This window comes from Haliotis rufescens, unplaced genomic scaffold (genome assembly GCF_023055435.1).
Source record: "Haliotis rufescens isolate VD_foot unplaced genomic scaffold, xgHalRufe1.0.p SCAF_7, whole genome shotgun sequence".
NCBI lineage: Eukaryota > Metazoa > Mollusca > Gastropoda > Lepetellida > Haliotidae > Haliotis > Haliotis rufescens.
Window position 1 is genome coordinate 2,741,348 of NW_025964361.1, and position 13,956 is coordinate 2,755,303.

Consider the following 13,956-nt stretch of genomic DNA (forward strand, 5'->3'; position numbering starts at 1 on the left):
TAGTCAGGAGCTCATTAGTCAGGAGCCCGTTAGTCAGGAACCCGTTAGTCAGGAACCCGTTAGTCAGGAACCCGTTAGTCAGGATCCCATTAGTCAGGAACCCATTAGTCAGGAGCCTATTAGTCAGGAATCCGTTAGTCAGGAGCCTATTAGTCAGGAACCCATTAGTCAGGAACTCATTCGTCAGGAACCCATTAGTCAGGTGCCCGTAAGTCAGGAGCCCATTCGTCAGGAACCCGTTAGTCAGGGAAAGTCAACCTTGCGGCCTTAATACGGCTTCGTGTTGTTCTACGCTACAGGTAGCAATATCTCAGCTATAACCAGTGTGAGTATGTGAGTGAAAGCGTGGGTTTATTTCACTGTTATCGACACATGCTATTACCTTGCAAAGTAAGCAATACCATTACGTGCGGTTATTGTTCCACTGACACTGTACATCGGATATAGTTATAATAGATTGTTGATATCATGCAATCAGCCCTTGAGTGAAGTTACACGTCAGTATCAAGGTCATCGAGGCCATGTAGGTCAAGGCCACGCAAACGTATAGAGGGTCATTTTCCCATTTACTGCCTTGGTCTAAAGGCTGTGACAGGGTTATACTGACATATTATTTCAATGTAATTTGGGTATTCGTTACTAGCTAGATGATGTGTGACCTCAGTAAAGACTAATGTAATTAGCAGACAATCACAGTGGTTTGAATGATTTCCAGTTGGCTCGGTCATAGTTCACGTGTAAAGGAAGCCATTATGCGATATTCATAGGATAGAAGACCAAAAGAAACACGTGACCTACATTAAAATTCACTTCGACTTCTGGCTTATGTTGGTGAGGTGAGGTGAAATGGTGAAATGGGGTTTAACGTCGCGTCCAAGATTATTGCACTTATATAGCGACGTGCATGTACGTGTGTGTGTGTTTGTGTGGCTGCTTGTACTAGTCCGGACTGATGCCGATTTATAGTGCTAGCTCAATGAGACACCATGCCGCAGTTTAACATGAATACCCCACTCAGACACAGTATACTGACTCCGAGCCGACCAGTCATTGTTTTAGCCCCTAAATGCCGAGCGCCAGACAGGGTAACAACAAGTACCATCTTTTAACGTCTTTTGGTATGACGCGGCCGGGGATCGAACCCCGGACCTTCCTCTCTCCAGCCAAGTTCGGCAAGGGTGGAAACGGGACTTTAATAGTCAATTAATGCCCTTGTCTTTGGAAGATGCCATGCGCCCGAAAGACGTATTTTTTAACTTATATTTTTATAACCTTCAAAGTTTCTTCTAAATGAATTTTGATGAAAGATGTAACCATGTGCAACAGCTATGACATCAAGCCTGTATGAAAACTTGACAGAGTGGTTCGACCCATATATTCACACACGATTGTCTTCTTTGTAGCACAGCCGCCCGCGGAGATATATGACGAGAAGAATGTGTAGCTGAAACACAATGACTAATAACCATGTCCATATCGTGAGTGTTATCGAGAGAGTATTCGAAGAAGGTCAGGTCTGATATCTGAAGGAAAGCGTGTGCAACTCGGTCAGTGATAGCATCTGCAACAGTTTGGACGCTGAAGCCGCGAGGTTGTATCATCTGTTTTGTGTTTTACACCTATAACCTGTGTTTGAGCCAATCTCAAGATACTGTATATTTCAACATGTCCTTGGTTTACTTTATACTGTTTATTTCAGAGATTCACCAGAGAAATGTTTGCGCTCGTTCTCCTCTTCCTGAATGCCGCGACCCTGACCTTGGGTCTAGACAACGGCCTGGCCTTGACCCCTCCCATGGGCTGGTTAGACTGGGAGCGATTCCGGTGTAATATTGACTGTGTTAATGACCCTGACAACTGTATCGGGTACGTTCATAAAAATAACATCAAATACGATTGGTGGCTGAAAAGCCCTGCGCATAACTACGAAAGTTGTATTGTACACCCCATCTTCCAGAGGCAAGAGCGTCCGCTAGCCTATTTATCAATATCTTGTTCCCATGGCTTTGCTACAGGTTAGTGGACATGCCTGCCTCGGGAAGATTAGTTCACCCTTAACTTTGGACTTTGTCAAACCGAATTTGTTAGCTAGGGGATTTTTGCAGGTGGTATAAGAGGGCTGATTTGCTGTCCGCTTTGGCTGTTGAAGTCTTATCTTCTTTGATGCGGGTATATACTGGGCGGGGGGCCTCGCACAATTAATCTGAAAGATTACTCCTTTGATGGCTGCTTGTTGGAGGGGGTTGGGGGGGGGGGGGGGGGGGGGGGGGGTGTTGCGGCCATTAGCTGTGGAGGATGATTCTAAGGGATGGGGAGCCAGTGAAGATGGTATCGATGTCTACTTGGTGCTTAAGTCATCTGCTGATTTGATAGAGGTCTTGCCAGTGTAGGATAGGGTGATTGTGATTGGGGCGGATTCTGGTCTGGTTGGTTTGGGTTTGGGCTGCAGTTTTTTTGGAGATGGTCCATTCATCGCATTCGTGGTTTGTCGGCTTGCTTAATATTGATTTCCCCAAAGTGGTTAACGTCTTGGACCTGCATCAGACGTCGCAGTTTCCGTTTGTTTACGTCAGAAAAAGAAAGATATATCTCGTCTGTGTTGGCAGGGAGTTGTTGTTCAAACAGACAGCTGACAGGATGGCGTCTGACGGCTGGCTGGATGCGGGGTACGAGTACATCGTCGTGGACGACTGCTGGGAGGCTGAGAGTCGCGACAGTGACGGACGTCTCTACGCCGATCCGACACGTTTCCCTGGTGGGATGAAGGCGCTGGCAGATTACGTACGTTTGGGTTTGCAACCAGAAACATCCTTTCTTATGATTTAAGGCTTTGAGGCTTTGATGTGTGATTATTATTTTTGGCACGGAGTGTCGATCGTGCGTGTGGTTAGATTGAGATTCTTCTGAAGTTCAATATCTGGATTGTTTATACACATTTTAATCTGTAAAATGTAAATATGAACACGTTGGCTGCGGAGACAAGGTGAATGGGTGACCGTGTTCGGAAATATTGACTCATGAGCTGACTTAAGTGAGTGAGTGAGTGAGTATGGTTTTACGCCGCTTTTAGCAATATTCCAGCAATATCACGGCGAGGGACACCAGAAATGGGCTTCATACATTGTACCCATGTCGAGATTCAAACCCGGGTCTTCGGCGTGACGAGCGAACGCTTTAACCACCACTTTTAGGCTACCCGACCGCCCCTGAGATGACTTAACAGTTCTTCGGTCCTGACCACTCTGAAACACAGGTTTCATGTGGTATCTCCTTAGGCAAGTGGCTTTGTTATCCCAGCAGTGAATGTATACTCGCTAGGATGAAATGGCGCCTGCAAACCTTCTAGTGTATCATAAGGCAGCTTGGGCTGTATACTCCTCAGGGAGCTGAGAATGAAATGCAAGTGCACACTGATCCATTGGCCGGGGTACTAATAATGCAGCACAAGAATTAACGGTCGATTTGGAATTGTAGTTAATATAATTGTTTTATTTTTATATTTTACTTTCACAGGTTCATTCCAAAGGCTTAAAGTTCGGCGTCCACCAGGACTTTGGTCACGAGACGTGCAGCCATTACCCAGGCAGCGAGTTCTACCTTCAGACAGACGCTCAGACCTTTGCGGACTGGGGCGTAGACTTTGTGAAGATGGACGGGTGCAACTCCGACGTCGACGACATGGACTACGGTGAGAATCAATCAGATGTCACATCCACGCAACGTGCAGCAAGACTACATTTCTGTGAATTTAAAAAAAGCAATTGTTTCTTTCTTTCGCAGGTTATCCTGCTTTTGGGATGTATTTGAACAAAACGGGCCGACCTATGATCTACTCCTGCGAATGGCCGAATTATCAATCGCTGAAAGGCAAGATTGTAAGGAATTTTACCTACACTAAGATATCGCCAAGATGTCGAGCTGCTCAATAAATAATCAACATAATATATTCTATTCAAACTTATTTGCATGATGAATACTACGACTTGATTAAGACAATATAAAATTAAATAAAATATTAGTAAAGTAAAAATGACTCACGTCTTAAAATATCATCTCAAATAAAACGGGATGACAGATACTATAGTATATGGTCCAGTGTTTAGAGATCACGAGAAAATGCAGAGTGGCCGATTTGGACAGAATCTCATACTCTCGTGTTTTAAGTGCAAATCAGTCCATAAAAAAACAGGCAATCGCGAGAAAGCGACATTGCGTTTTCCTTGCATGCTGCTTGTTTTCATAGTTCCAGAGGGCCGGTCGGGTAGCCTAGTGGTTAAAGCGTTCGCTCGTCACGCCGAAGACCCGGTTCGGTTCCCAACATGGGTACAATGTGTAAAGCCTATTTCTGGTGTCCCCCGCCGTGATATTGCTGGAATATTGATAAAAGCGGCGTAGAACCATAATCACTCACTCTCGAGTTTACAGTATTCCATACCAGAGTTACTGTTTCAGCCTGACTTCGCAGCGATCCGCCGTACGTGCAACATGTGGAGAAACTACAGAGACATGCAGGACAGCTGGGACAGTCTGCTGCAGACCATACAGTTCCAGGACCAGGACAAGGGCAACTTCAGCCAGTACGCGGGGCCTGGAGGCTGGAACGACCCGGACATGGTCAGACTCGTGACAGACTACTTCTGTACCCATATAATATTCTCAGAATTTAACATCGAAATGAATTCCAAGGATAAGTGCCCATGCTTGTCGTAATAGAAAAGCAAAGGGGATCGCATGTCCACAATGGCGTCTTGGTTCTTGGCCTACCCATCATTGATGAATATAGTGAGTGAGTGAGTGAGGTTTTACGCCGCTTTTAGCAATATTCCAGCAATATCACGGCGGGGGACACCACAAATGGGCTTCATTGATCAATATAGATTTTAACATCGAAAGGTATTACGGGAGGAATAGTATCCATTTAATTCATGTTTGTCGAAATAGAGATAAAATGGGGATTGTTTGTTCACAATCGGGTTTAAGTGCTTGGCAGAAAATATATACTGGCACACCACTATCAATCACAATGGAAGTTAGCATTGGAAGGTTTTCTGAGAGGAACGGTCCAGGGCCACGTTCCACAAAGCGATCGTAGCCCTACGACAGTCGGGAGCCAATGTTAAAGTAGGGGAGTTACGATCGTCTTAGCGCTACGATCGCTTTGTGGAACGGGGCCCGGGTACCTGATGGTTTGTCGTAACAGAGTAGAAACAACGGGAATTGAAAGGCCGCAAATGCATCTATAGTGGCATCTTAGTGTGTATAAGTCTTGGATGGACGACCTGTGTGCATAATTTTCATCCTTGTGGCTTGGATTATCATTAATTGGTTGACCAAATCAACGTTACTGTCAACACCAAATGGTCAATTTGCACATTAGATTAATATACCACCCTCCCATCCGTCTGTCCTCCGTCCGCTTTCTGTGTCCGGGGCAGAACTCCAAATCTGTTGAATATTTCTCGTTAAAGCTATACATATCAGTCGGATGGTGACTTGGTGTCTTGGGTGATTTGGGATTTAAATTTGTTTAATTTTGTTTTGTTTTCGTGGCGACATGTTGAAATTATTCTGACAATGCGGACAGTGAGAGATTCCGGATCAGAACTCTAAAACCGTTGAATATTTTTTGATAAAACTTGCTTTACTATCAGTTTTGAAGTGAACTGATGCCTTTTGATGATTCGGGGATTTTTACCGCCTATCCATCCATTCAAAAATATGGCCGAGACAATTGGGGATCAGGTGACCACGATGACGGTTCAGGTTGAATTCGTCCCATCTGTATACTCCCCAGGGAGTTGATAATGATAACTGGAATGCAAACGGATCCACTGGTCGGGCAACGAATAAACCCGTACTTGAGCAGATACTAGTACCTGGATACCTGCGGTAGATTAATGTAATAATATATAATAAATAAGCTGTGATGACGTTTAGCGAATTTACCTTCATACTTTTGATTACAATCCATCGATGATGACTTGCTTGTTGTGCTTTAACTATACACTGACTGACTGACTGACTGACTGACTGACTGACTGACTGACTGACTGACTGACTGACTGACTGACTCACTCACTCACTCTGCAGCTGATTCTGGGGAACTTCGGGTTGAGTCCCGACATGGAGAGGACACAGATGGCGATGTGGGGAATACTGGCGGCACCACTCATCATGTCCACGGATCTCCGGAACATTCGGAACAGCTCGAAGGCTCTTCTACAAAACAGGAGGCTGATCACCATCAACCAGGACAAGCTGGGAGTCCAGGGAAAGAAGATCATGACGGTACAAGTTTCCTGGAGACAGGAAAAAGAAACCATTTTCTGAGAAAAATATAGTTTCCTTTTAAATGATCTGATAATGATAAAGTTTAAAATACACAAGATAAACCTGTTTTATGGATTATTCTTAGGGACATCGGATATTAAATTTTATGGGGCGATCAATAATTTCTGGTTTTGTCCGGTAAAAATCTCCATCTTTTATGAAAGGATTTGAGGAAGTTACCTATAGATTTATTTAACCGCGCTAAACTGAACCTAGAACCGAACGTATTATGATAAACTCCGTTGTTTCAGGTTGGTCCTGTCGACGTGTGGATACGCCCCCTCCTCCCTACCGGTAGTGTGGGTATTGTCTTCTTCCACAGTGACGTCCTGACCCATGGCTTCCATTACCCCAGGATTACCACCGTCCAGGCCCGGGCCCTAGGGCTCACAGCGTCCCAGGGCTACAACTTGGTGGACCCCTTCGATGGCAGCTCTAAAGGCACGGTCAAACCATCAGACAGCATCAAAGTCAGAGTGAACCCTACCGGTGTCATTATGTATGTGGCTACACCAGCCTCGTGAAGTTAAAGGAATCCATCGAGCGATGCCCAAAGGCAGGAAGACTTAAAGTAACATGTGATGTCACAATGGAATTCCCTATTGGCACACGACACCAGCGTAATTACAACCACCAAAATTGATTGAATGTATCTCTCTAAACAAGGACGTGTGAGTAGACCCCCAGGAGGCTTACAATATCCCAATAATGTAAGCCTCGGTTTGAAATTAAGCAGCGCTTGAAATGAGCATTCGATAGCTACCTTTATGGCTTGCTCGATGTGAGCTCGATGTTTTTGCTATGCTACATCTGCAATGTCTAAGCATGTTCAAAATAGAAGTGTTAGACCCCTGTTATGGAGTGAATGAGTGCTGTTTCACGTCGGAACGATAACAAATACTAAAGATAAACCGGTGACTGATAGTATGAGCAGCGATCCACAATCTCATTAAAATCAGATCTTAGTTTTCGCTACCGCTTAACAAAGACCAATGAAATGACTGACAAAAAATCGACATTAGCCAGCCAGAAGGCAGCTTTCTCGAACTAGTTTCAAACTGGCGACTACGCTTCGAAACATAATTTGACGTATTATCGATTAAAAAAATTAAAACTGATAAGATGAACATTCTGGAATGGCTTTTGGATGGCCTAGATTGTATGGATATAATCATAAAACCCGTAACTGTCGTTCGGAATACCCCGTGTTAAATATTTCATGGTTGCATGATTAGAAAACATTTCGACTGTCACTTTCGTGATCTGGTAAGCGACTCTCTGATTGGTTGGATGAAAGGTCGTTCTGACGTGACCCTTAATGGGATGTCCTCAGATCTTTGTTTAGCATAGCGAGAACTAAGATCTGCTATTAATGAGAATGAGCGATCCACGTCATAGGGCACGATGACAACAGTCAACCAAATCACCGAGATGTTAACCCTTCCTCCATAGATTAGATTAGTCTGTTCCTATTTGTATGCTTGTATTAATATATGAAAATAAAATGTGATATGGTGTGATCTTTTCATTTCCCCTTGATATAAGGGGTGTTGTTTGGATAGTAGTTTCGGGGTAATTTTCTATCAACGCCTGGGCACGATCGGCCTGGTGCCACTATACTCTCAGTTGGTCAATCAATCACCCTTCTAAAACAACTAAGCACTGATATCCAGTTGATCATTTCTTAAATATATCTGATATAGACACTTATGGACAGTGTTCACAGGAAATATGCGTGGTGACGTTGGTACATTTATGTGTGAGTGCAAATACAAGAGCACGTTTGTGAAATGGAACCTGACTAAATGCACATGCTCAATTGACTTTGAATTTATAAACCTTATGACACGTCAACTAATAACTGGATATATTCATACATCCTTCCTGTTTCCATTTTGAAAACCTTTTCAAAGACACATACCTGATGTCCCGAACCAGATAATCCTGAACACGATATTCCGGAACCGGTTAGTCCTGAATCAGATACCGGTTAGTCCTGAACCAGATATTCCGGAACCGGTTGGTCCTGAACCAGATATTCCGGAACCGGTTAGTCCTGAACGAAATAATCCGGAACACGAAATTCCGGAACCGGTTAGTCCTGAACCAGATATTTCGGAACCGGTTAATCCGGAACCGGTTAGTCTGGAACCAGATCATCCGGAGCAAGATACTCCTCAACACAATAGTCCAAACCCGTTCGTAGCCCTCGTAACTGAAATCAAGGGAGATGTGAAGGCGTCTTATTCTTTCACTTTGGCAACATGGCAAACAGTTCAAACAATCAACACGAAGATAATATCGCAAGGGTGTGTTGAAATAATCTTTAGATTATCAGCTCAACTGATTAAATTAATATGGGTGCAAACACCTGACTGGGTTAGTACATAGTATATACTTGGTTCCTTTCTGTGCAGCAACACTAGAGTTTAAATCATACACGCTTAAAACTCATATCGAGGGCACGGGTGGCCCAGTCGTCTAAGACGCCGCGATTCGCTGTGAAGAGTTGCGTCCCTTTGGGCACGCCAGAAACCTATGCTTGCGGGTTCGAATCCCGGCTCGCCCCGATTATGTTTCTAGGCTTGTCAGCACATTACCCGTGCTTGTGGGTTTCACCGAAATGGTAAACGTCGGAGACCTGCATCACTTCGGGTACGCACGCGCAAACGTGTCAAAACGGCCCCATGTCAGAACGGCCTCAAAGGGTTAAGTCAAAACGGCCACAAAAATATCATAACAGCCACAACAACAAAAATAATCATAATGTCAGAAGGATGTGTGCAGAATATACATGTTAGATGTTATTGATTCTGAATTAATATCCAATGTGAACAGGATGTGTTGTTACAATCAGAGACCATATAAAAATCCCAAACTAGGCACCAGTTCACAACTAGACCTATCTATGTGCCAAGTTTGATGAAGAAATATAGTACGGTTTTCAAGATCTGCCCGGAAACGAGGACTATCACCATTTTCAGTCTAAAGCAAAGTCGTTGCCATGGAAACTCGAAAAATATATGGTCTCTGTTACAATGTATTATCTTCCAGTAGAGTTCACGTGTTGTTGTTTTAACCAATGTTATCAATTTACTTTGGTCTCTGCAGTGACCAGTGCAATCTGTTGTGAAAACATGAATAAATTTTTTATCCTCATGATGAAACCTTTCGCGGCCTGGAGATTATACAAGGGATATTATAAGGTGAAGTGAAACGCGGTTTAAGATCTCGTTCAGGATAAATGCACAAGCAGCTCCGATGGTGTTACATCAGATTCAAGTAACCATGGTCTAGCTAACTCTAGAGTTGAGACATGATAAAAATAAGCATAAGGAAAAAAGAGTCAGCCATTAATTCCTCGAATGATAGAAATAATTTGTATAAAATTATGACGTTGCTGGGTTTGAACCACTGTTTCGAGTATTCATTCTTACACGTTTAATTTCATCACTGAAGCACAGCAATTCAGAGTGACCTCCCCTTGACTTTACAAAGCCCGTTCACCAGTGTACACACGTGTGAGCATGATTCGTCTGCAACAAGCCGCTCGCGGAGATCCCGAGGAGGATAAGAAGAAGGCAGAAATGGAGCTGAAACAAGCTAGAATCATGACGATACAAAATGTCATCATGTTCGGCATCACGTGTGGAATAATAAGAGGATGTAAGGAAACAAGTCCGCGTGGAACATACATGCATATAAGTTCGTTATATTTTGGAGATGAGAATCAAGCCTTGTGGCTCGTGTAGGGTAAATAAATGTTGCAGTGATGCTCATCATATAGGTTACTTTTGAATCTGTAGTTCGGTCTTCCGACTGCCTTAAAAGCAAGTGTGAACAGAATTTGCCGTTAAGGAATTTCTTCTTAAAGTTTGAAGGTGATTCAATGTCAATTTTATGTAGCTAAAGGGGACATTGGCAAGACTTCCGCCCTTATCAGCGTTAGAAATTGGCACTAGTCCTATAGCCCTTACCAAAATGCCCAATAGTAAAGGTATCCTAAGGACTAGTTGAAATTGGCCCATTTTAAGGGTTTTGGTATATGTTATCATTATAAGGACTAGTGGACAAATAGAGAATCTCACCCTCGTGTCTTTTGATATCAAATATATCAACACGAGTTGATAAAAGTGGAAAAATTCCGAGGCTTGCCGAGGATTTTTGTCACTTTTATTAACGAGTGTTGATATATTTGGTATCAAAAGACACGAGGGTGAGATTTTATTTATCATCCAACATCATTCTTTTTCAATTTGTAGACAGTAATTAGCAGTGTCTTCAGTGTAAAAAGTACTGCTAACAGCTTCAGTAGCAGAGCCATTAGTGATGTCATTTGATTGTGACGTCATGGTAACCAGTGATGTCACAATGGTCTGCAAAGCATTGTGATGTAATTTCATCTAATCCAAGCGATATCTCCTGTGGGAGCCAGTTTTGGATGATAAAAACTGTTAGTTTCTAACCCTGCTTATCCCCCCTAAAAATGTATATGACTAAAAAGATTGATAGGTAATACATACTTATACATCTTTAGGAGGGTATTCGGACGGAAGTCTTTCCAGGACATTTTCGTATGTTCCAAAAGGGTACTGCATAAATTAACCTTTGTATGTGGAAATGTACCCTGGCTGAAATAAAAATTCAGAAGTGTACAGAAACCTAGTCTTACCCTACGTAACTGATTTACTTCTTGACAGGAATTTGGATTATTAAAAAAATCCAGATTATTAAAAAAATCCAGGTGTTACAGGCGAGAGTTTTACCATTGGAGGATCCATTCAACAGTGCAGCACAAAACTGGTTCTTCCTGTATCATGGTATGCTAAACAGCAGTAAAATCAATCATGGTGTATCTCTTGGAGTTAGAGAGAATAGAGAGCTTAACAACCAAAGAAGAGCTAATTTTCCTATATCTGTTTCTTGTCTTCAGTGCCATGGGTGATGCAGCAGATCATGTAGGATGAAGAGGAGACCAGTGTCCAGCTGGCTGGGAAACAACCATGGTCCGATGAACGACGTGCCAGATTCATGGTCACCACCCAGATACAAGTTTCTGTGTGCAAGAAACAGGACTAAGCCAGCATTAGGAACATTGTCGGAGAAAGACACCAGCTTGTGATGCTGGACACCAGAATGGTGACATTCCCTGTCATTGAACTATATGCATTCATGAGTGAAGAGAGACTAGTGTACTATATGTGTGAATGAATGACAGTATGTGGTATTAAAACATTCAGTCTGAAACAGATGTGTGTAGTTCATTCTTATTGAGAGGAATAATGGATAATGATATTAAACTTTCTCAATCTCATTAAAATCAGATCTTAGTTCTCGCTACCGCTTTGTTTAGCGGTAGCGAGAACTAAGATCTGATTTTTATGAGATTGAAACTTTCTTTCCACGACATTGTTTTGGTATTTTAAACACTATGACCAAATACAATTATAAGGTATTTTATATTTGTAGTGTCATGTTTCATACCTCTTTATCGTGACATGGGTGATCATATTGACCAAGGTACAGAGATGCCATGTTTGACCTGCAAAAATCTGGTATTTGGTTTGATTCCCAGTTTGACTCCAGGTATGATCTATGGGTATGCGAATGGGTTTCACTAAAGTGGTAAAAGTCTAGGGCTTGCATAACTCTGGGTTTCCTCCCACATTATGGTGACAAGTCATTATTGCTGAAATACTGTTCATAGCAGTGTTAATCCAAATTCTACCTTGAATTTGAAAATTCTTGAATCTGATTGGTCAATCATTTGTTTCAAATCACAATAACTACCTCTTATTGAAACAGCTGGTTTGATAGACACATTACTGTAGAGACTATTGAAAAACAAATGCTTTCTGATCATTGTAGGCATTTAGAATCATATGTACATTATAGGTTACAAAATGTAGAGTGGCTGTTACAACGATATTCAAAGTATTTGTGACAATAAGTTGTGGACAGTAAACACAATAGAAACTAAGAGTGTATTTCAAGTTTACGTGATAATAGAGAGCCTGAGAGTTTATGCTTTTCTTGTGACTGACATCTTTTATTTTGCATCAAAACGAGCGAAGTGACTTGTGTAGAACTAAACCTTGCAAGGCTTGTTTAGTTTTCTTCAGGGGTGGGGGCCGTCGGGTAGCCTAGTGGTTAAAGTGTTTGCTCGTCATGCTGAAGACACGGGTTTGATTCCCAACATGGGTACAATGTGTGAAGCCCATTTCTGGTGTCCCCTGCCAAGATATTGCTGGAATATTGCTAAAGGCGGCAAAAAAACATACTCACTCACTCACTCACTCTTCAGGGGTGTCCACTTCATCCTCGCTTATCGAGCTAATAAAGTATGAGAAGTAGTTCTGTACAATTACAATGCCTGTGCTATATGCATGGAAAGTATGATGATGTGAAAAACTTATGTTTTGAATATATGCAGCGTCATACCTTGTTAATAGGCTATTGTCAGTGTTTCCTTTATTCACATAAACCCACTCAAAACTTTGGACAATGCTGCTTCACACAGTATCTTTGCTAGCTTACCTGTCGATTTGACTGTGCTGAATTTAACTTTTGAAACTTAACACTGCTTGTTCAGTTCCAAATTTAATATTTAGAACAGTTAAATGTACAGGTAACCTTGCTCTACATTGTAAACACAGAACCGGATGTCATATCTACTAATTCACTCTCACTTATCATGGCAGTGGACTTATTTTCAGGGATGGTAGAACCGCATTGATGGGAGTTTTAAGAGCATTAAGAATCACTTTTTTCACAAGAAATCCATGACTGCACAGTATCTAACAACAGAAGTAACCAGAGATTTGGCATGGTACCACAGTTTCACTGACACACATACCACTCAACAACACCTGATTCTTTCATATTACTATTGTTAATCTGTTAGGGCTTAATCGGGTGTTCTTTAACTTATTTTGAGAAGTATATCATCATCTTAACATTACCACTGACAAATACCTGTGAAGATCTGGGTTAGAATAGGTCTTCAGCAATCTCTGCTTGCTGTAAAAGGCGCCTATGTTTCTCGTAATAGATGACAAACGGGATTGTGTGGTTAAGCTCGCTGACATGGTTGATGCATGTCAACGTAGCTCAATTGCATGGATCGATACTCATGATGTCAATCTCTGGATTGTCTGGTCCAGTTCGATTATTTACAGACTGTCATATACCTGGAATATTGCCGAGTGAGTCGTTAAACAAGCAAACAAACTATTGACAAATAATAATGAAAATGGTTTGTTCTCGTGTAGAATGTACACAGCAGAACAATAAGAGCCAGATTTGTTCATGACAGAAAGCTTCTGTGAAGTTCTGGCTCATAGCAGGTCACCAGTAACTCATGCTTCTTGCAAATTTGAATCCGATGGTCAGATTGTGTTACTTGGATATACCATGCCGCTGTTTAACAAGAATACCCCCACTCAGGCACAATATACTGCCTATGAGCCAACCAGTCCTTGTGTTTGTCCCTTAATGCCGAGCGCCAGGCAGTAACAAGTACCAGCTTTATAGCGGCCAAGGATCAAACCACTGACCTGCTCTCCGGACAGATTCTCTATTCACTACACTGACTATTAACCAGTACTGAATGGTGGCAGCAGGGTG

General features: G+C 42.3%; 1 protein-coding gene and 1 long non-coding RNA gene across 2 annotated transcripts; both read left to right on the forward strand.

Moving 5' to 3' along the window:
• The first annotated feature begins 1,481 nt into the window (after positions 1 to 1,481).
• Positions 1,482 to 7,375, forward strand: LOC124139616 (alpha-N-acetylgalactosaminidase-like). The gene is made up of 8 exons (XM_046506833.2): positions 1,482 to 1,591; positions 1,700 to 1,866; positions 2,607 to 2,781; positions 3,514 to 3,688; positions 3,781 to 3,875; positions 4,453 to 4,614; positions 6,091 to 6,288; positions 6,582 to 7,375. The coding sequence occupies exons 2-8, from the start codon at positions 1,715 to 1,717 to the stop codon at positions 6,852 to 6,854; spliced, it is 1,230 nt and encodes a 409-aa protein (XP_046362789.2). The 5' UTR covers positions 1,482 to 1,591; positions 1,700 to 1,714; the 3' UTR covers positions 6,855 to 7,375.
• Positions 7,376 to 9,807: 2,432 nt separating this feature from the next.
• On the forward strand, positions 9,808 to 11,575 carry LOC124139614. Its single transcript, XR_006861802.2, has 2 exons — positions 9,808 to 9,996; positions 11,264 to 11,575. It is a non-coding gene; the product is annotated as an uncharacterized LOC124139614 (long non-coding RNA).
• The last annotated feature ends 2,381 nt before the right edge of the window (positions 11,576 to 13,956 follow it).